The following is a 21,512-nucleotide window of genomic DNA, read 5'->3' on the forward strand; positions in this document are numbered from 1 at the left end:
AGCTATTTGCACCCATTTACATTTAGAATAATTAAGAGGGGAAATGTGATTTCTTAAGTCTTTTTTTTCTTGAAATATTTTGCTTTGTCAGGATTCTGACACATACATTATTTTACTCAACTACTAGTGAAGTATACAAAACAACAAAAAAAAAATGTTCATCCCAAGTGGCTAATATTTATAATAGGATACAATTCAAAAGAGAAATATAAATATCCATTAGTATACAAACCATACTGTGTAGTACAACCACTTAATACTGGACTCTTCAAATCACATCAAATGCATAATAAAATTAAAAAAAAACACTAAGGGTTAATCAAAACCATATGATTCTTTTTGTTGTTTTATTTAATCTATGTTTGTACTTTAGAGAACTAACCCGTGGAAGTGGAAGCCCTACAGCAGGACTGGAATATCCATCTTGGTACTGAGTAGAGTCAGAGCTGCCCTGTGAGCTTCAATCACTGTTGTGCTGACTGGACTTCATTCAAATATGGAGGTTTCTTTAAGGAAGCCTTTAAGCTGTAACCAGTGGCAATTTATTCCTGCCAGAAACCTTTCTCAAACATAACGCTTCAGTGGTGAGTGGGGATATCAAAGCCGACAACATGAATCAGGGGAATCCAACGTGAAGCTCTTTGGGAATCTTGTGTGTGGTGTGGTCAGATGGTCACAGCCAAGGCACCTGACAAACTCGACGCCCCAGTCGACATTTTGCAGGGCCAGAAAGAAAGGGTAAATAAAACCCTGAGGTCCTAATGTGCTCCCTGTGCGCTTGGCTGGACTCATGAGGGGCAAGCATGGTATGTTTGTCCTTTTGTCCAGTGAAATGACGGCTGCTCCTCTATATTTAGCTTCGTCCAGGGGGCAGCACAGGGCCAGCAAGGGGGACCCTGGGGCTCCACAGGTCACCTTCAGAGGTCACGACCTGAGTAACCAATCCAGAGAAAGAAATTAAGCAAAAATGAGATCAACAGCCACTAAGGGTCGAAGACTTCATCTCAAGTGACTGCATGCGGTCAAACTGAATGTGACCCAGCAAATCAATTTTCTTGTGTGAATGTTGATAGTGTGAATGCTTTTATTTTAACTGAAGGACTTTTTTTTGGGGGGGGGGGGGGGGGGGGTGTCTTACAGATAAATAGACTAAAAAAAAAAAAAAGACACAGAGGTGAGACAGTGAAAGCAACATTAAAAAATATTGTAAAAAGAATGTTTTATCCTTTAGTTTTACAGTGTTTGCCAGGGAGACTGGTCGTGTGGCAGTGGTCAGTGGTCGTATGACGGTCATACACTCACTGACCTCACTGTGACCTTCACAGCAGGGCACCCCTGTCCGACACCAAGAACATGCAGCAACACAACACGGGCTACAGAGACAACCACCTAGGACGAATCAGTTTAAAATCAGATGTGTCAGTCATCCAGTGAGACAGGAAGAAACAGACTGGGCTGCTTCCTAAGTGACGCTTTCGAAACATTTTCAACATAGTTGCAAAAAAAAGAAAAACATATTTTAGTGTGACTACTTTATGATGTATGCATGTTTACTAAAGGCAGTGGTGGAAAATACCTAAGTACATTTACTAAAGTACTATATTTAGGAACAATAGTGTGGTATTTGTATTCAAGTATTTTTATTTAAAAAGTAAAGATTATAAACATTATAATCCAGTAATAAAACATGCATTTTGTAAAATGTGTCATTGGGTCTATTCACTTTTAGTATTTGAATTATATTTGGCTGTTTTATGTAAAAGTAAGTAAAAGTCAATATGAGACTTTTACTGTGGTATCTTTGCTTATACATATATATATCCTTAAGCTCTGAGTGCTTCTCCCACCACTGGCAAACAACATTACACAATGAAACATTTTAAAATACAAACTATAAAATCTAATTTTAGTCATTTCATTTGCCAACAGCTGAACCTGATAATGACAGTACTGGCATTTTTCTAACAGCTTAACTGTTACATAAACTATGATAAATTCATCCACTGCATTCAGTGGTTGACTATTCCACACACAGCATTTGAGTTGTTTTTAATATTTGCTGGAAAGCAAGTGAAGATAAAATAATGATATAATTAAATAAGTTAATTAAAACTTTTTTTTCATATTTGGGCATAAACATCTATTGGCTGTGTTTGGGGCTTTTAACTGCATCCCACAGTTTTAGCAAATGGGATATTACATTTGCTGAAGAAGACCATGGGATGCAGTTGAAAGTCCTCTAAAAATCTTAAGTGGATCTTAAGATAATGTTAACTAATTATTTTTCAAAATGCTTCTAGGAGTTTATCTACTTTTTCTGCAGATTATCAGTCCTATTGCCTCCACTCAACTATCATTATCACACACACACATAAAAACAATAGTACCCTTAAGGAAAACAAACAAGGGTGCAAGAGTGTATCATTCAAAGGTGTCTGAGAGTTGGCAGCTGTCCTTGCCAACATGCCAACACTGTGAGGACTCCGACATTCCAAGGTGGGTTCGGTCCCATTCAAAACAACAACTAAGCACATTCTCTGAACAGAAAAATGAAAATAACTTTTGTACTTAACTGTAAAGACAATATACCATTTTGGACTAAACCCAGATTGTATTATGATGTATGAGAGATGCATGACTTAACAATCATCCTCTGCTCTTATTGGTAGACAAGAGATCAATAAAGTAAAATTGTGTGATAGAAGCATATTTTATGTATTTGATAAATTTATTATCATCACAATATTTATTTTTAGTCTAAAAATGTTGACAAGGTAAGAACAAACTTCTGTTAAGAGTGCAAAAGCTTCTTTAAAAATAAAATACTGTAAAAAATGCATAAAGATGCATTCGTCTGAAGCTTCCTATCTCCCAGTTGCTGAGCTGAAATACCATTGGTTGGGCAAATCTAAACAAACTGAAACAAAAAAAGTTTCCTGTCTTATTTTCTGTTGTGTATTTTTTAAAAAAAAAAAAGAAAAACAACCCAGCAGCAGAGAGAGAGGCACAGGCGGATTAAACACAGCCACAAAACAAGCTACCATTTGTGGGGAGAAGACACCCACAGATAACTTCCTGAATGGCTGCTTACGCTTCTCCCTTTCTCTTCCCATCATAAGATAGAAGAGGAGAGAAAAAGGACTAACAAGATGCACATTTTACATTGAAAACTGTTATTGTTCCCCTCCTAATCTGGCCCACCATCTGAGAGGATGGTGCGCTAAAGAGCAGGGGGCTTTAATGGAAGGACGAGAGCCAACTCAGGGACAGGGGAGGAGAAGGGACAGAAAAGGAGGAGGTGGAGGGTTGGTCTTTGGCTTTAGGGAGGGGATCAGTTGGGAAGTGTAGAATGGATGTTTCTTTTTCTCTATGGGGGGAACTTTGTATTTGACTGTTGTTTGTATCTGCCTGATCCCCGTGGGCCTGGACAGAGAGATGCCTCTATATGTGTTTGCATGTGTGGAGTAGTGTGTATGTGTGTGTCTATATGTGTTTGTGTGTGTGAAGCACAGAGAGAGAGGCAGAGACTGATGGTGGGATCTACCCCTCTTCTTTCCTACAGCTGCAGTTCAGCGGATTAGCCGTCATCCACAAGGCAACATTACACAAGTAGCCTTTGAACAAAAGTCATGGATACTATTAATGATATGGTAATCCGTAATGGAGCTACCTCCCAGTAGTGATTATACTGACATGGGAAGAATGTCCAAGAGTCCTGGACGCAACTACCCAAACAACACTGTGGCTATTGTTGACAGGCCTGGTCTGAGGCCTGCACCTACATCCACTGGCATCCACTGACAAACAATCCCTTCCTGCTATACACACACACACACACACACACACACACACACACACGCACGCACGCGCACGCACGCACGCACACGCACGCACACACACACACACACACACACACACACACACACACACACACACACACACACCCTAACACACACACACACACACACACACACACTGCCCCCTGCTTTCTTGACACCCAACCCCAATCACCCTATGAATAAAAATGAAAACCCAAAAATGGATGGCTAGAAAGAGAAGGAGGACAGGGGTGGGAGTGTAGGGGGAAAAAACAAAGTGTCTTGGCCTGGATCAGCCAGGGATTTCTCCCTATGTGGTTCCCACACACTGACTTGAGCTCCTCTCTGTCTCTCGCTACTCGGTCCATCCTTTCTCCTCATAGTCAGGGAAGACCACACAAACACTAAATGATTTCATGATTTAATCTCAGACGGTAGAGGAGAGGATGAGAGTTGTGTCAGTGCTCCTTTTTTCATTCCTGGGCTGATCCACAACTCTGTGGTAGCTGTGTGGAGGTGGAGGGGGTGGGAGTGGTGGAGAGGCCACTGTTTGCCTGGGTAAATGTTCTCCGTTGGACAGGCTGGGTCACAGCAGGGGTGTTTAACCCTAAAAACATCTCTTGTAAATACGATTAGCAATTTTTGTGTTTCCTCCCAACACTAATCCACTCTGATGTTAATTCAGTTACTGAGGTGAGCACACTCAGGAGAGCTCAGAGTGTACAATGTCATTTGTGAGACATAAGTGTGAAGCAGTAATGTAGATCAATTTAAACAATACTTGGAACCAATAACATTATTTTTTTAAATCAACGCAATATATTACTAACTGAACTCATTCAATCAATCAAGGGCAATTTGGGGAATGGTTGATTTTGCAGTTATCATCATTTTCAAATAAAGCAGTAAGGTCAGTAGGAATCCAAATACAAACAATGTAAAGCCAGTGTGAATAAAGCAAAGTTGCACAAGAAACAGTGTCTTTTCATTAAACCCCTCACTCCTGGTATATGCCCATATCTTTCAAACTCCAAGTGGCCCTCTTGTAATGCAGCTTTCATTAAAAACCTGTCATCTTCAGACCCAAGATGAGATCGCTGAGCTGACAGAGCCACAGAAGATACAAAGTAATATATTTTTTCACAGGATGAATAATACTCTTTGACCACACTGACCTATGATCTTTACAAAATGGTTTGTACTCTCACACTAAAATGGCTGAAGAGAACTTTTGAAATCCGTAAAATGAAACTTTGAATTAAATGTCAAATTTAATATGAATAACATGAATCAAGTAAGGCGCAGATGTGGAGGCAGCCGATCTCTAAAGGCAACACTGTGAAGACAGTAGCGAACAAGTGGCAGAAAACACAACGTGTCCCTGCCGCCCATTGAGATTAATCTTGCAGATATCATGGCTCCCAGCTGTCACACGCAAACACAGGGCACCACGTACACAGCAACACAGGAAACCACCATGTTAAAGTGTAGTAGCTATGTTTGAACTGACAGGCTTTTATTCTTTCAAATTTTGGGGGTGGGAAATGTTTGGAAGATGAAGCAATTTAAAGAGGTTCACTTCCAGACAACCTATTAATTTATACAAATTTACAAACAACATTTTAAATGCTGCTTCTTAACCATTAGGCTGCCTCTGGATCAGTCCTCTTTGTAACAGCTCTGTCCTTGCTTGACTGATATGTCAAAGTTGAGGACGTGGCAGACAGAGGAGAATGAAAATACCACACAGGCACTGACACAGGGATCAATCCGATTGAAATGATTTAGCATTTCTACATTTTGAATAAAAATGAGTGCGCTAGACGGTGGAGCAGTTTGATTAGTGGGTTCCCTAAGTCCCTCGAAGCCTTCACAGCCTTTTCTCTCTTCCATCACTGCTAGAAGAAAAGTCTTCTTTTTCTCTTTTCAGAAGTCCCTTGGTACCCCGGCTTTCTCCTCACTGTTGGTATTACAAAATCCCTATTCAAAACAACCCTTGTCACCTGTCAACTAAGCCAGGCTGGTTTGCTAGGTCTTTATCCTCAGCACATACACTCACATGTACACAGAAGCTGACTCCCAGCCCCCACACACCCATTTATTCACATATCCCCCTACATTCATACAGATACACAGGCACAGACACAACCACAAATCCCAACCGCACACACACACACGCCCACCCACTCACCCATGCTCACACACTAAAACCACATGTCTGAGAGCTGTTACTATAGCAGTTTAAAATTCATTACCTTGTTCACTTTAACAAACGTCCACACTGGGATGGGCTGCTTTCAGCTGGGCTTTTGCTCGCCATAGTAGTGCTGAGGCCCGAGGTTTCACCTGCACCAAGACACAAGCCTGCTGCATCGAGAGACAAATCTGCTGTACCTTGTATGAGAATTCAAGACATAAACATAAAAAGCTAAATCTGAGTTTGTATGAGGCACAGAAAATCTGTGAATTCTTCTTGAACTTCCTGTTGAGCCAACAACCCTAGTAAGTATAGCATAAAAATATGGGTACACAGTCACATTTTGTGTTTGTTTCTGCATGGCTATTGTATTCATTATTGTGATATATTTATCGCTATTATTTTCATAATTGTTTTATCATCTATATTTTATGTGGTCCTAGGACCCTGGTCAGAACTATTACAAACCCTGGTGCCACTTTCGTTTTATATTGCCATGGGTTTCTTACTTTACAATAATCCATCCATCAGCAGGTGTGGAGTTGCTGATGTACATACATCAAAGTTTGCTCTTGGTGTCTGATTTTTATTGAAATAAATTAATGAGGCATTGTGTGTGTGTGCATTGCTGAATCCCAAACTGCCGTTATAAATGGGAAGGAAACATTTCCGCTGCTGAGCAGTGAAAGCTTGTGCAGCAGCTGTACAAACCTGATCTTAAGTCCTGAGTTCCAATTTCACTCTGGAGGGGGAGGATGGACGAGGCAGAAGAAGGACTGGTGTTGTTGGTGCAGGGGGGTGTTTAACTGATGGCAGCAGAGAGGCGTAAGGGTCAGAGCAGAGGGTGGTCATCCGGCCTAGTCACTTAGCTAAGGCCCAGCGTGCCCCGAGCAGCCGTCGCTCATTAACCCGCTGACAGCAGCTCTGGACACCAAGGACCATCGCGCCACACAGAAAGGTCACGGGGTCAATCAGCCCTCTCTCGGGCCATCAAATCAAGACGGACACACAAGCAGCGACTTATCCCCCAATCAAAGAGTCAGTGATGCATTGTCAGGTGCACTGTCACACAAGCACAACAAAAACCCGTGGATACATGGACATAGAAACACATCAAACAAATTGATTTATCAAAGGTGTTAAGACTTTTTGTACTAATCTACTCTTAAGGTTTTCAGATAATCTTAAACAATGTTCTAGCAGAGACGAGAAGAGTTTAAAGACATTACATTTGGCTAAACCTGTATGACTCTTAGAAACTGTGTCAGTATTAAAATTATTTATTAACAGACGGTATAATGAAATCACACTGTTGTTTAAGTGTTTTATCAGTGATGGTCAGATTATACAAACATGCTCTGAGCTGTCAGTTAACATAAAAATATTCAATTTATAATAATGTGAAATAAAGAAATGCAGAAAATACTCACGTTTGCTCTGGAGCTGCCAGGTTTTTACATTAGAGAGGCGGCAATGAATTGTCTTTGACGCTGTTATTATTTTGTCCCCCCCCTTATTTGTAACATACAAGTTGGGGCTGTTTTTTTTTTTTAGCTTCATGCTACAGACATACCAATTTTAAATCAAAAGATTAATCAAACACCATTACACATCAACGGCAACAGACTGATGATGTTTTCTGAGGAAATGTGCACAGCAAAGATCCACAACAAGTGGTTTTAGATTTTCCAAAGCCTTCCTGTATATAATCAGGTGAAGTCATTCCTTTCCCCCTTATTTTAAAGATGTACAAAAGAATTTTCTGCTCAAGGAATAAGGCGCTGAACCTCTCCAAAACCAATACATTTACATACATAACAACACATCTGATCACTAGAGCCACTACAGGTCAAACTCTTGACAAACTCTTTGCCAAAGTGTTCCTCATTACTAACTCTAATTCCAGATCAGATTATTTCACAGCTAAAATTATGCCACTAATTTGGTACTAAGGGCTTTTGAGAGGGTTCAGAATCTTCAGTCTTAAATGGCCTTGTTGAAGAGGTTGTTGTGTTTCTGAGAAGACTGAAGAATAGATGAATGTAGTTCACACATTTGTGTGTGAGTAACCATCATCTTGAGGGTGCTACAAGTATGTTACTCCTCTGAATTGATTAGTGTGTCTTGAGCGAACGCCTGTGCAAGTGGAATTCTTTCATTCTGAGTGAGGGCTGCTATTTAAAACCTCTACACTTTAGAGTAAAGAAAACAACACAGAGGAAGGCAAAAGAGACTGAAATGTCATAGGAAAGAAATAAGAGTTTTTGTTCAGGCTGCTGCCTCTGTTGTGAGGCTCCCATGGCTACATTAAATATATTTTTTATATATGAGAATTTTTTTTTTTTAATGGTGTAAGTGAAGGATACATTTTATTTATTTATTTGTTACTTGTTGCACAGCACTTTGGTCAACTGCTGTTATTTTAAATGTGCTTTAGAAATAAATTTTTACTTGAAACTTCATCTGGATTATCTATATCAAACACCCTGATGCATGATAGATCTGTTTGTATCATACTTACCAAAATCATATAATTCAGGGATTTTTAAATGGGAGATAAAAATTGCTTCATAAAAACAACAATAAATGGCAATGCTTTACTCAAAGTTTATAACAGACTGTTACGTATGTGTAAAGAGACCTGAGTGTTTAAAACACAATAGTGTGTTATAGCCATTGATTACATTTTTATATCCTGTTGATTACAGGCTAAACAGGGGAACTTAAAGTAAAACAAACAGTAGTCTCAATATTCAGGACCAGTGATGTGAAGTATATTTAAACATTCTCACCCGGTGATGAAAAGGATGAAGATTAATGGAATAAAATTATTTGCATATATGTACTCACACAGATACGCACTCACATTTTGTTAAACCTCTTTATAGAGCCTGCCTAAATGCTAAAAAATGGACTGTAGACAAAGTTTACTTTGGTTAATCTATCCAATTAAGTGAACTTAATCTGTGAAGGGGCTGCATGCTCTGCTTCCTCTAAGTGCCAACTTCAGAGCTGAAGTATAAACAGTGTGACACTATGTAACCACAGATACCCCCAAAATCTTAACCCTAAAATCAGAAAATGCAACACCTTGTGTTACATCTATGGTATTGCTATACTAAATTATACAGAAAATATACTGTCTTATTTTAATATACACATCTAAAATGTCTTAAGCCAGATGGAAAGTGGTGTTGACTAGTTAATTAAGTGTAAAAAGATTTAGAAAGATTTGATATGGGAAAACAAAGTGCCGGTAGGGTATGTTTAGTTATATTTATGCAATGTGAGATTATGCTCAGACCAACATGTTATGACCTTAACCCAAATTTCCTTTTAGAAATTTTTGGCTGGCAATAATACATGGATAGCCGTCTTGCAGACCTTATCAGAGCCAAAGGATAATACTCTTAAAGAGTTCATGTTTGTTTCATGCCCACCTTTTATAGTCACACTTCCTACTCTTAGCTCTCATCCTCTGTTGGCTCTCACATTGCCTCTCTTTGGTTTCTAATTTTCACATGAACCTCTTTTCTTTCAGCTTCTTTCAGCCGCACTGTCTCCACCCGTGTCATATCCATCCTTTCATCCCCCACTGACTGTATGCCTGCAATTCTTCATGAATTGTCATGAAGCTTTTTCCTCTTTCTTCACAAATGTCAATGTGTCCACTTTGGCTTGTAAATATGACTGATTTAGACACACGTGACTTTGACAAAAAAACAAAAACAAAAATCAAAATCTCTATTTCAGCTCTATTATCATTTCTGAATATATCTTATTTATCAGTCATAACAAGTGTCCCTAATGTCAAGTTTTTAAATCTAATTAATTTTTGGCAAAATAAAAGTCACCTAAAAATGACCAGTGGTCCCACACTGGTGAGTTTTGACTCTAATAATCTCTGTGGCTTTAAACCTGTCTGATATTCATCTCTAATGGTCTGAGTCTGGTCTTGAGATAGACAGCAGGAGACCAGAGGAATAAAAAGATGTTTGTCTCAGCTGCTTCTTAACAGATAAAATCAGTGACCGTGTTTGGCGTAAGAGCTCCGTAACGGCTTTGTGTATGTGTGTGTGTGTAAGTGTTTATGCGTGTGGTGGGGGGGTCTAACTGTCTGACACCTGCAGCTCTTCATACTCAAAATGCAAATCCAAGCCTGCGCCCCCTCCATGACCCCTCCCTCAAACTCTAAGATCCGAGCAACGACTTTTACAAATCTAGATCAGATTTAAATAATAGTACAACAAGAGTTTTGATGGCACTTAACACAGTATTAAAGCTTCTTTTGGAAATAATACAAGAGTTAAAACGTTTTGATCCAGATGATTTGTAGATACTCAGCCAACTGTATTCCAACCAAGTAAATGTTTACAAGCAATTTTTACTTACCAAACAAATTTTAATATATTATAAATTAATATTTGCTGATAAAAAACTATGTCTGCATCACCACAACAACAGAATGGTAACTTGATGTTGAGGTGTACTTTAATTGCACATTGCCAAAACAAGACTGATGGGGGTAGAATTCCTAATAAACATGCCATAAAATCAGGCAGATCAGAATGAATGTTTGACAAAAAAAAAAAAAACACTGAAAACGCTGACTTAACCAAATATCTGCAAAAAGAAGGACCTTTGCTCGCCAAAAAGCAGGTGCAAACCCTAATGTCAGCAAGCATCTGCCTTACAGCGGGCAAGATGAACAAGATGCCAAATCCCTGACCAGCTCTAGGTTGCAACCCTGCAGCTGAGCCTGACCTCTGACCTGGTTGGTGGAAGCTACTTAAGAGTGTTTCCCTGTGGGGAACAAGTAAAGTAATGCATCATTTGTATTGTTGCTTGTAGAGTGTGGAGTAAAATCAGAAAAAAAGCACCTGTTTCACTGGGTACCACATTTGCTCCTTGGGGAGGTTAGTGATGCTGTTGACTGTAACCCAGCTCTCTGGCGCCACCCACTGGCCAGTCTAGACAACACACTACTGCAGCACAGAGACTGGGAGATCTATACATATTGGACTCAAATTCCCCAGTTCAGTCCTTATAGAGGGTTAGGGTTAGATTCTCAATTACCTGCACCTGTTAGCAACAGGTTCTCAAATTCTTACCTTTCCTTAGCATTAAAGCTCCCTGCACACTATAAGTCAGATTTACTATTCCAGAGAAGGTGTACTTTGTTAAATACGCTGTAAAATATTAATAGTAGTAGTCGACTTTTATTACAATGGTATTACTATTGATACCGTCAAGCTTGCATTAATCACTACAGTCAAGGAGCGCCACCAAGTGGTTAAAGCACTGAAGAGAACACCAAAAACCCACAAAACATAACAGGTTCACTTATTTTATTGTATTTTCATTTTAGTTTAAATGGTTTATTTCTGAGAGGTGTTTAACTATTATATAATTTAGGATATTTAACAGGAATAGTATAATGATTTTGAAAGGTATTTTTATTGTGTATAGTTGGTTTGTAAAGTGCATTTTACTTGCTATTACAGGATCCTGGCTGCCAAATAAAAGTTCACGTTTTGTATTGAATGTAGTAGTCTGGGAATCCAAGCAGACTAGTGGACAGGAGGCTGTGGTACGTTATGTCCACAGTCTATGTTCAACTGTGGAACAAACTGAAGCCAAGCATGTTCCAGTTTGGATCATATTGCTTTTTCAACTTAGATCTTGTGATGTTTCGTGTGTCAAGCTAGCCTAAATCCCGTTTCCGGTGCGATTTTCACAACAAAATTAACTAGCACAATATCGTTTTGGGGGGGAGTACGAGAGGCCTTTAGTTTGAAAGAAAAATAATGTTTCCCGTTACTAGTCTGTCTAATCTTCTGTTGACTTGATACAGGTACCAAAAATAAACGCAGCAAAACTGTAAGTGCGCTGAGAGGAAAAGACTAGTCTAAACTAAAATATAACAAAACAACAAGCTATAGTTGGTGATGGCAATTCATCTAAATGTTTTCTTTTCTTTCCCTTTAGAAAGAACAGGTTGCCATGCACCTGACCTCTGACCCAGAATCAACAGGTTGTAATTCAGCCTCCTCTTGACCTAATAAAATGTCTAACTTTCATTGCCTTTCGAAGCTTAAATCAGGTCCACGTATGAAAAGCGTGGGATGAAGGAAATAAGTCACCTTGAGTCACCTGCTGGAGGAAAGATGTTAAAAACGGTCTATACTCTGTATGATGACTGCAGAATGTAAAAACCTCGGCTGCCTTTTGAGATGCATTTGTGCACACTTCTATTTCATTTTTAGAAAGCCAACTGACCCTACATGCACATGTTTGGATTTTGAATGAAAAGACTGTTAACCAGCACGACTTTAGATAAAAGAGTTGATCACGACGGATATCAGATGACATCACAAATAAATTGTTATTTTAATAATAATCAAATTGCACAGATGTGTCCTTTAAACGTCCCCGGTTTTGTCGCCTCTTGACCTCGGGAAGATGGCGCACGGCTTGACCTTCAACCTCGGATATTTATTCAACCTCGTCTATCTGTTTGACAAGATACAAATCCATCACTCAAAATTCTCGCGATAAATGCGGCCGATATATTAGGACAGAGGGGAGCGCCTCGTCCATTTGAAACGGCGTTGGGTTTCCTTCAGGACCTTGGTGAGATTTGGAAGAGTCAAGGGCCTCAAATTTGCACAAGAAACATCCAACCATGTCAGACGCGGTGATTAGTTTCATGAAGGACTTTTTGGCTGGTGGTATTGCCGCTGCCATCTCCAAAACAGCTGTCGCTCCTATTGAGAGAGTCAAGTTGTTGCTGCAGGTAAAATAGTTTCGCTAACTTGCCCACAGCATGGCCGCATGTTCACTGTTTGGTGCGTAAAGTGTGCGTAAATGTTGGCTGAAACCCCCAAAATATAAAAGTGGAAATTTGTTCTAATGGTATAAAGTCAGGTCTAGTAGTGCGTAGAGTGGATTGGTATGGTCTGGTGTGTAATATCAAGGGGCACGTGAGAAGTCCTGTGCCAGCGGGCAGAAGCTTTTACGCACCGGACCACGCTAAATTGCAGCTATGATGGTGATGCTGACAAGGTACCCATTATATGCGTTTTAGTAAAATAGCCATAATACAAATTTATGATGCTATTTGTATGTTTACTGAGTCGATCATTACTCCACTATAACAGAAAAAACCGCGTTAATATTTAGTGAAAGTGAGTTGCTAATTTTAACTTGAAGTATGTAATCTAATACATACAGCCAATTCTCAAATGACAGCAGAGTGCCTGCAGGCTGCTGTGCCCACAACTACAGTACATAATGTCTGGCTCAAGAACTGACTGAGATTATGTAAATATATAAGTTATCACGACTGAAAAACAAAACAAGAGACTACTGTTCCCAAATGCTGCGGACAGTGTTCATCTGCGCAGTTTTCCTAGAAAATCCTCAAAGCTTTGAGACCTATTCCATCTTTCTGAATGAAATGTTATGGTCTTTGCTTCTAGGTCCAGCATGCCAGCAAACAGATCACCGCAGAGACACAGTACAAGGGAATCATTGACTGTGTGGTTAGGATTCCAAAGGAACAGGGCTTTATTTCCTTCTGGAGAGGCAACCTGGCTAATGTGATCCGTTACTTTCCGACCCAAGCCCTTAACTTCGCCTTCAAAGACAAGTACAAGAAGATCTTCCTCGGAGGAGTGGATCAAAAAAAACAATTCTGGCGTTACTTCGCTGGTAACTTGGCATCTGGCGGTGCCGCTGGTGCGACTTCGCTTTGCTTCGTCTATCCTCTTGACTTCGCCAGAACACGACTCGCCGCAGACATTGGTAAGGGCCTAGCTGAGAGAGAGTTCACCGGTCTTGGAAACTGCATCACCAAAATTTTCAAAACCGATGGACTCAGGGGTCTTTACCTCGGATTCAACGTGTCAGTTCAGGGTATCATCATCTACAGAGCGGCTTACTTCGGATGCTTCGACACAGCTAAAGGTGTGCGCATCTGTTCGATCTGACCTTTACCATGTTTTAAAATTGCATGCGCTTATTTTGTCATGGCAAACTGCTCACTTGATCACTCCCGCATACAGGTATGCTACCAGATCCCAAGAACACGCACATTATCGTCAGCTGGATGATTGCCCAGACTGTCACTGCTGCCGCTGGTCTTGTCTCATACCCCTTTGACACTGTCAGACGTCGTATGATGATGCAGTCTGGACGCAAAGGAGGTGAGCATCAGTAATGTCAATGTCAGTGTTGGATTTCATCGGTTTGGCGCAACTACGCATTTTACACATGTATCCATTGACATCATGCATCACTGTCTATGTCTCCATTTCCACAGCTGACATCATGTACAAAGGCACAATCGACTGTTGGAGAAAGATCCTTAAGGACGAGGGATCAAAAGCCTTCTTCAAGGGTGCCTGGTCCAACGTGATCAGAGGCATGGGTGGTGCCTTTGTGTTGGTGCTGTATGATGAGATCAAAAAGTTCACTTATTAAACTTTTTAATCTCCCAATCCACAGGGAAGCCCTTCATTTTGTTTAAGTCTTAATTCCTATGATAGAGTGATAACAGCTTGTGGTGAATACAATGTGGGCATGTGTTGTTCTGCAACTGCCCAGCAAATATTTGTATACTTCACCAGGGTTTAACATGCCTCCTCAGAAATCTGTATATATCCCATCCACGACGTGCCAAATGGTACAGTCTTTCAGTATGACAAAGTGAAGCCCATGGTTCAGTGGAGATGATGGTGATGCAAAGGATGCATCATTACCTGCCGTATGCTCCTCATGATAGTCAGCTTGTGAAGCTGAGGCCCATGCGTGGTTATGTTGCAACCACTTTGACCTATGTATTTCACTTCATACATTATGATACAAAGAATAAAGATTTATTAGTCTGAGAGTCCAATTTTTTATGTTATGCACAGCAACCTGTCATCTACAGTTAAACCAGCCTTTTTCATAACACAATTTGATATACCATTAGCACCTAATAACTAATGGTGGCTCTATTGTGTCCGTGTATAAGGCATGGCTGTGTGACAGTGATGAACAACAACAACACTCACCTACAGGCAATTTAGGTCAATGGTTCTGCCACCTAGTTCACATGTTTGGCTATAATTTTACTATTTGAAGTTGTGAACTAATCTCTGCTTTATAAAGATTAGTATCTACACCCAATAAAAATAAACTTGAATACATTTTAATGGTTTAAAAACATAATTCTTAAGTACAAATGTGACACTAGGAAAAGAAAAAAATATTGATTTGACTGAAACATTCATTATTAAACCAATAAATTTTTATGACATCCAAATGGCCATAGAAGACAATATTTTCTACAATGTACATACAGCAAGCTGTGCTGTAAGGAGTTGCTGCAGTATTTTAAAGCCACAGTTGAATTATTTGATTGCATTACAATAGTTCAGAATTCAGAGTATAATGATGACCAGATATCCATAAGTCCATTTAAAAGGAAACAGCGATGTGGTACTTAGATGTTTGAAATAACCAATGTTCTTAGGACTTGGCCTCTCAGGCTGGACTCAGTTTTTTTGACCTGGAAACAGGTGTGCTCCTGGAGTCAGTGGTGCTGGAAACTGCTCTGGAAGCGAGGTTTGTAGAACTGACTGGCCTGGGACCTGCTGGTGTGGACAACAGAGATATTTATTATTATTTAGAGACTTCCTATTTTGCATTCAAAGCTGAAACCAAACATTGATTTTGAATTTTATAGATCGGGAAACGCACACACAAGCACAGTCTTAATTTAGCCTTAAAATGGTCCTTATAAAGGTAGAAATACAAATGCAATTGTTTTTTTTTTTTAAATCAGAGTTTAACACCTTAGATCTGGATTTCCCTTTGGGGATTAATAAAGTTAATTTTAATATATATATATATCCTATATATTAATATTTTTAACTTCTCTCATCTTAACTCATCTCAGAATCTACTACGGGTAAATTATTTAAATATTGTCTTGAACATAGTAAGAACATTAAGTTTACAAAATTTAACCCAATCATGAAATAATAATGTAGAAGATTGTAGCTAAAATAAAAATCTTCAAATAGTACCGCCACTTTAATAGACATTAAAAAAATGTAATGTGACAAGAGCAGAAATATCAGTTACTGAAAAAGCTGTTACTGATTATCAGTTCATGGGTGTTTCTTACCGGTGTCAGTCTTCCACAGCTGCTTTACATTGCCTCAAAGTCTTCTAGAAAAATCTCTGTGCCCATTTGAAGGCAGCAGGTCAGATGTGTGAAAATGATGCTCCCAATTTGACAAATCCAGCACAGCAAAATGTTTATCCTCTTTGTTTACCTTGATTAAATCATCACATTCAAACACCACCAGGCTGCTACAGAATACACATATTTCTGTTAGCATCACCCTGCTCTTGTGAAATCAAAACGCAGTCAGGGTTGGGTGCACGGATGCTTTTATGCTGTGCAGCTAAATTGCAGGTGGATTTGTCTTAAACTGATTGAATGAAATATGTAAATTGAATGAGAAATGGAAAATAAGGCACATGCATCTATTTCAAAATTAGGTAATTAATCAAAATGTTATATACAGGTTATAAAAACATCTTTGTTTGCCTTTAATCAGATTATCTTGCCAAGATGCAGTTAGGAAACAAAGGTAGAAAAAATATTTTACATGCTAAGACTGTCCCCAGCTGGGATTGAACTGTGGACATTGTGGTTATATGAGATGTGCTGAGAGAAACTACCAAGACACTCCATCGAAGTGTTTTTTAATACAGTGAACGCTGACAGAACTAGACACCCACTTACCTGAGGTTGCCCTGCTAGTAGACCTCTCGTTCTGTGAGGTGGGCCTACAGATGGAGTATGAAGGAGCCCCCAAGAAGCCAAGGTGGCGGTGGTAGTCTGACAGCTGTTCTGAGCGCCTCAGGCCAGGTGTAGACTTAACAGACTCCAGCCTCTTCAGGAAAGCCTGTTAAGAAACATACATTTCCACATTAGAAAAGATTTACATTTTCATACGCTTGCATTGTAATTACTTTATCTTTTCCACTCAATAAAACGTTTTAAAAGGAGAATGAAAAAAATGCAAGTTATGTAAGTGAAGACTTAAACCTTTCGAAATAGATGTCAGTTTTGACACATTGTTAGACTTTCAAAAGCATCAGTTATGTTCATGCATCCATCATGCTTTATATTCTAAACATAAATGACACACTCCTAAAGCTTCAATATTACACCAGCCATAAAATCTTAAATATGCAGTAGTAGTATTTGTTCTATTGGCTCCAAATGTATACAGTATTTATCAAAAAGGTCTGAAACAGAAGCACAATTAAGTCCTCATTCTAGACATCCTAATTAAATAGAAAACAGTGAAATATCTGCAGTCAGACATATGCATGCGCTGCAAAAAAATTCCTCAGCAAGCAAAAACTCCATATGAAGCAACACAACAAGGAAAAATCAAGAGATTATTTTTCTACACTTCACAAATTCTGCAGAGTTCATGAAAATGCTACTGGCGTTCACAGTAACTGCAGAAACACTGGTCACCCACAGCATTTCAAGTGTGTAAACACTGTGAATCAGAACAGAACCTAGCTTTACATTTATATAATTTCATAGCTAGAAAACTGTATAATGTGTAACTGACCAATCTTGAAATACAAAATTTAACTCCTACAACTGCAGGACAAATGAAATGTCTCACATGTGATGTGTGGGGTGGATACATTCATCACATGGCAGATTCTATTACTTCACTCTAAGAATAGAGAGGCGAAAAGCACTGCTGACAACGTAGAGAGATGGACTCCCCAACCTGTGCTCAAACTGACTGGAGCACAATAAATGATAACAACATCATATTAATGAAAGTTGTCTGAAAGTGTTAGGAATGAATGCAAGCTTTCTGTTTTCATACACTAACAGTAACAACCTGCTGGCTGCCAAAAGTGAATCCATTTAAAAGTTAATGAATCAGAAAAATCTGATTCATTAAATCTGACCACTAAGTGGTCGGGTAGAGATTAAATATAAGGTGAAAGGCTAAAGCTGCTGTAAAGACCGAACTGTCTCATGCCAGTATGTGGTGCTGCTTCTAGCCCGCCACCTGCTGCCATCTGTCTAGTCTGTGTCTGCTTTTAGGGGTGACATGCTCATACTGACACAAGCTCAACTCAACTAACTAGTACCTATAACCTGTAACATGTAATGTCATATAAATGCAAAAGACTAGGCAGTGAGTACACACAGACTAAAGCTACAAAATATGTTTTAATTTATTATATGGCAGTGATCATAGCAATTACTTAAGCTTCTTAAACTGCAGATTTTCTCAGCACATTATTTTTCTGCTTCTCAATTAGCTGATCAGAACCAGTAACATTTCATTAAAAATATGCCAGCAAGTGACACTGCAAAAACATTTTGGATAAACCTTGATGCAATTACACAGTCTCATGTATACACTGAACCAAATGCATTACTGATGGTCCAATAAAGGCATCATTAAACAGATTTTTTAAAAGTTAAAACATTTTAAAATCAGCCAAACATGAGACTTTCATTCATTCATTATCTATACCCGCTTACTCCTAATTAGGGTCATGAGGCTCTGCTGGAGCCTATCCCAGCCATCTTTCAGTAAAAGACAGGGGTACACCCTGGACAGGTCACCAGCCCATCACAGAACATGAGACAATCAAAATTTAAAATTCTCTGAAATTTATTCTCTGAAATTCATTCCCTTAACAAGGTGCAAAGTAGTTCAGCATTTACTCACATGGTAACTATAGTTAAACTGAACAATGCTTTTTAAGCCTGATGTTGCAATGAAATACCATTTTTAAGAAAGCTAACACTAAAAACAAGTACATTAAGTATCAGCCTAGCAAAACTCACCAGGTTCTCCCTCTCGATGCGCTGCTGTTCCCGCTGCCTGTTGATTGCACTGTGAGACAGGCGGATAACAGGTGGGTTACTGGTTATATTGGTTCTCTTCCTCAATGCACTTCCTACTCTGGGTCCTGGAGAAACGCGTGAAAGTTCCCGAAGAAGTCGCTGGTTCTCCCTATCTATGCGCCGGACGTCGTCATTGGTGAATGAGTAGTTTTTCCTGTTTCTCCCTCCAGGACAGCGGAAAACCAGTTTACCTCCAAGCTGACTTGTGGAACTGAGAGAGCCTGATTGGTGAAAAGCAGAGAACACAGTATCTTCAGCTGCCATTGCTATGTTGTTCTGGTTGGACAATTATAATAAAAACTATGCATTTCAGGAAAGAACTTTCTTTGTGGCATGTTTTATTTGCTTAGTTTGTTACAGAAGAGAAAGTCTCTCCCGCCACTGCAGCAGTGTTTTTAGTATGCCACAAGTTCTTTTGGTCTGAAGACTTGGATGTGACATGATAAACAACACATTTAACTACACTCAAACATAAACAAGCAGTTACAGTTTAGAGCATTTTTTTTCCTCATAAAATATTAAATACTTTACCTCTTAACCATTAAAATAGTTCAAATAAAACTCAAAGAACACTCAATATTTGGGTAAACTTTTGATATTCAAAGTAAGACACATTAACTTGTGATGAGATAACTAGATACTGCTTAATTTTAAGGGGTCACAAGCCAAACAGGCGAGGAACCATTAGTATCAAGCAAAAAGAACATGAACATAACAGAGAGATGAGAATTACTCACATGCATCCACATCCTGATCTGAGCCCTCATCTTCATGTATGTTGCTAAGACCACTGGAGGGCACACTTTCCTGCTGCTGCACTTTTTGGCTTTCCTCCTCAACCTTTGTGTGGTTCAGATCCAATGACTGAAGAGGGCTGATGTCCGGAGAGGAGAGGGGGCTCACATCAGTAACTGTATCATCTGACTCCTCTGTCTGGCTTGAAGACAAATCTCGAGATCCTGATGAGCCCACTCCGGTCCTTCTGTCTCCAGAGGATAAAGATGACTTGTTGTGCTTGGTAAGGGTGTGGGAATTTGAACTGCTTTTCCTATTGCTACTGCTAAAAGAGCTTTCTGAGTCTGTGTCTATGCTGCCCTCTGTAGTAGAAGGGGATAGACTTCGAGTGCGCCGATTTCTTATCAGTTTTTTAGCAGAGTGTTTGCTTCTACGACCTGAGCGTTTAACATTGAACGGTAATGCATCTTCTTCTTCAGTTTCATTAGGGCTCTGGCTGGACACTTCCTTATCATGTACCCCTTGATCCAGATGTCGATTTGTATTATCAGTCTTCAAGGACAACTCTCCTTTTGATTTTTCATTCTGTTTTTCATGAAGCCTCTCATGGGCTGGAGTTTTCTCCTTTTCAGCCTTCAAGCCCTTTTCCCTCGCTTTCCTTCCATCTCTGCTGATGTTGCCCTCATCACAGTCACTATCAAAAAATGAATGATCCACTTCACCTTCTAGTTCACCAGGATTGAACATGGCAGGCTGCAGCAACACACTGAACCTGTAATATTAGATCATTTTAAAGTAAAACAGCTGTGACAATAGTTTGTCATGTCTCGGGCATTTATTACTAATAACATTTATTAAAGTTACTTTACAACTGTTTTGCAAACCATGCTACTGAGCACTGCAGTGGGTTACATTCAGTTTACACGACACAAAAGTGTTCAAAGTGAAGTCGGTGATATTAAGGTTAAGGTATCGGTATAGACTAATAACAAAGCTTCACTAATACCCTGAATTACTACACAAGTAACGTTACCACATATCTAAACATAACATTCAATCGAGTTTACCATGAAATTTGAATAGACCAACCAAGGTTAGGGTAACTAATTATAGACGCCTTTCTCGGTGTAACATTGACTACTACCTACGAGTTAGCAAAACCATTCAAAACATGAGGATAGGGCATGTTATTAGGACATTGTCGCTTAGCAGCTGACTACCTTAGGTTAGCTAACGTTAGCTATCTTAGGCTACTTCAACTAGTCTAACGTACACGTTAGGGCTAGCTAGCTAACTAACTTTAACTGCAATAGCGGATATCTTACCTCTCGGGAGGGGGTCGGACGATAAACCGCTTCACTTATTCTTGCTTTTAGTGGCGATGTACTGCGTTGAGAATACGAACTAATTAACTGCACACCTGCGCTAAAAACAAATTCTTCGTTAGCATGCTACTACAGTTGGATGCGGTGAGCGTGACACGGTGCGCTGTAACTAAGTAACGTCACTTCCTGGCAACGGTTGCTCTGCCGAAGCGTTAGGCGGCTAAATTAGATTTTTAAAATAATTTTGCAAAATCTCCACTTGGTGTTTCACTATAAACTCTGTCATTTTACATTTTTTTTTCAGGCACTGGATAATTTCGAAAATGGCTTCTTGGTTGACTTTAATATTAGACTAACAAAGAATATAGTTTTCCTTTATGACCTACAGTATTATGCCAATATAGCTGCTCCTTCAGTGCATCCCGATTAAGAAGAAAGGGATTATCTAGAGACGCGTCCCCTGAAATTACAATTTG

The 21,512-nt window shown here is 39.4% G+C and overlaps 2 protein-coding genes across 3 annotated transcripts; one reads left to right on the plus strand and one right to left on the minus strand.

The window, feature by feature from the left end:
• The first annotated feature begins 12,607 nt into the window (after positions 1 to 12,607).
• slc25a4 (solute carrier family 25 member 4) lies at positions 12,608 to 14,908 on the plus strand. The gene is made up of 4 exons (XM_026304157.2): positions 12,608 to 12,811; positions 13,497 to 13,983; positions 14,082 to 14,222; positions 14,339 to 14,908. Exons 1-4 carry the CDS (start codon positions 12,701 to 12,703, stop codon positions 14,497 to 14,499), a joined length of 900 nt encoding a protein of 299 aa, XP_026159942.1. The 5' UTR covers positions 12,608 to 12,700; the 3' UTR covers positions 14,500 to 14,908.
• Positions 14,909 to 15,038: 130 nt separating this feature from the next.
• Positions 15,039 to 21,217, minus strand: cfap97 (cilia and flagella associated protein 97). Of its 2 annotated transcripts, none has more exons than XM_026304156.2 (5): positions 21,037 to 21,217; positions 19,714 to 20,483; positions 18,917 to 19,197; positions 16,820 to 16,982; positions 15,039 to 15,653 (listed from the first exon to the last, which is right to left on the minus strand). In XM_026304156.2, exons 2-5 carry the CDS (start codon positions 20,456 to 20,458, stop codon positions 15,547 to 15,549), a joined length of 1,296 nt encoding a protein of 431 aa, XP_026159941.1. In that variant the 5' UTR covers positions 20,459 to 20,483; positions 21,037 to 21,217; the 3' UTR covers positions 15,039 to 15,546. The 2 variants fall into 2 exon arrangements, with proteins under 2 accessions (XP_026159941.1, XP_026159940.1); XM_026304155.2 differs by having other exon boundaries at positions 15,044 to 15,656; positions 21,037 to 21,216.
• Positions 21,218 to 21,512: the final 295 nt, after the last annotated feature.

Source organism: Mastacembelus armatus, chromosome 1 (genome assembly GCF_900324485.2).
Source record: "Mastacembelus armatus chromosome 1, fMasArm1.2, whole genome shotgun sequence".
NCBI lineage: Eukaryota > Metazoa > Chordata > Actinopteri > Synbranchiformes > Mastacembelidae > Mastacembelus > Mastacembelus armatus.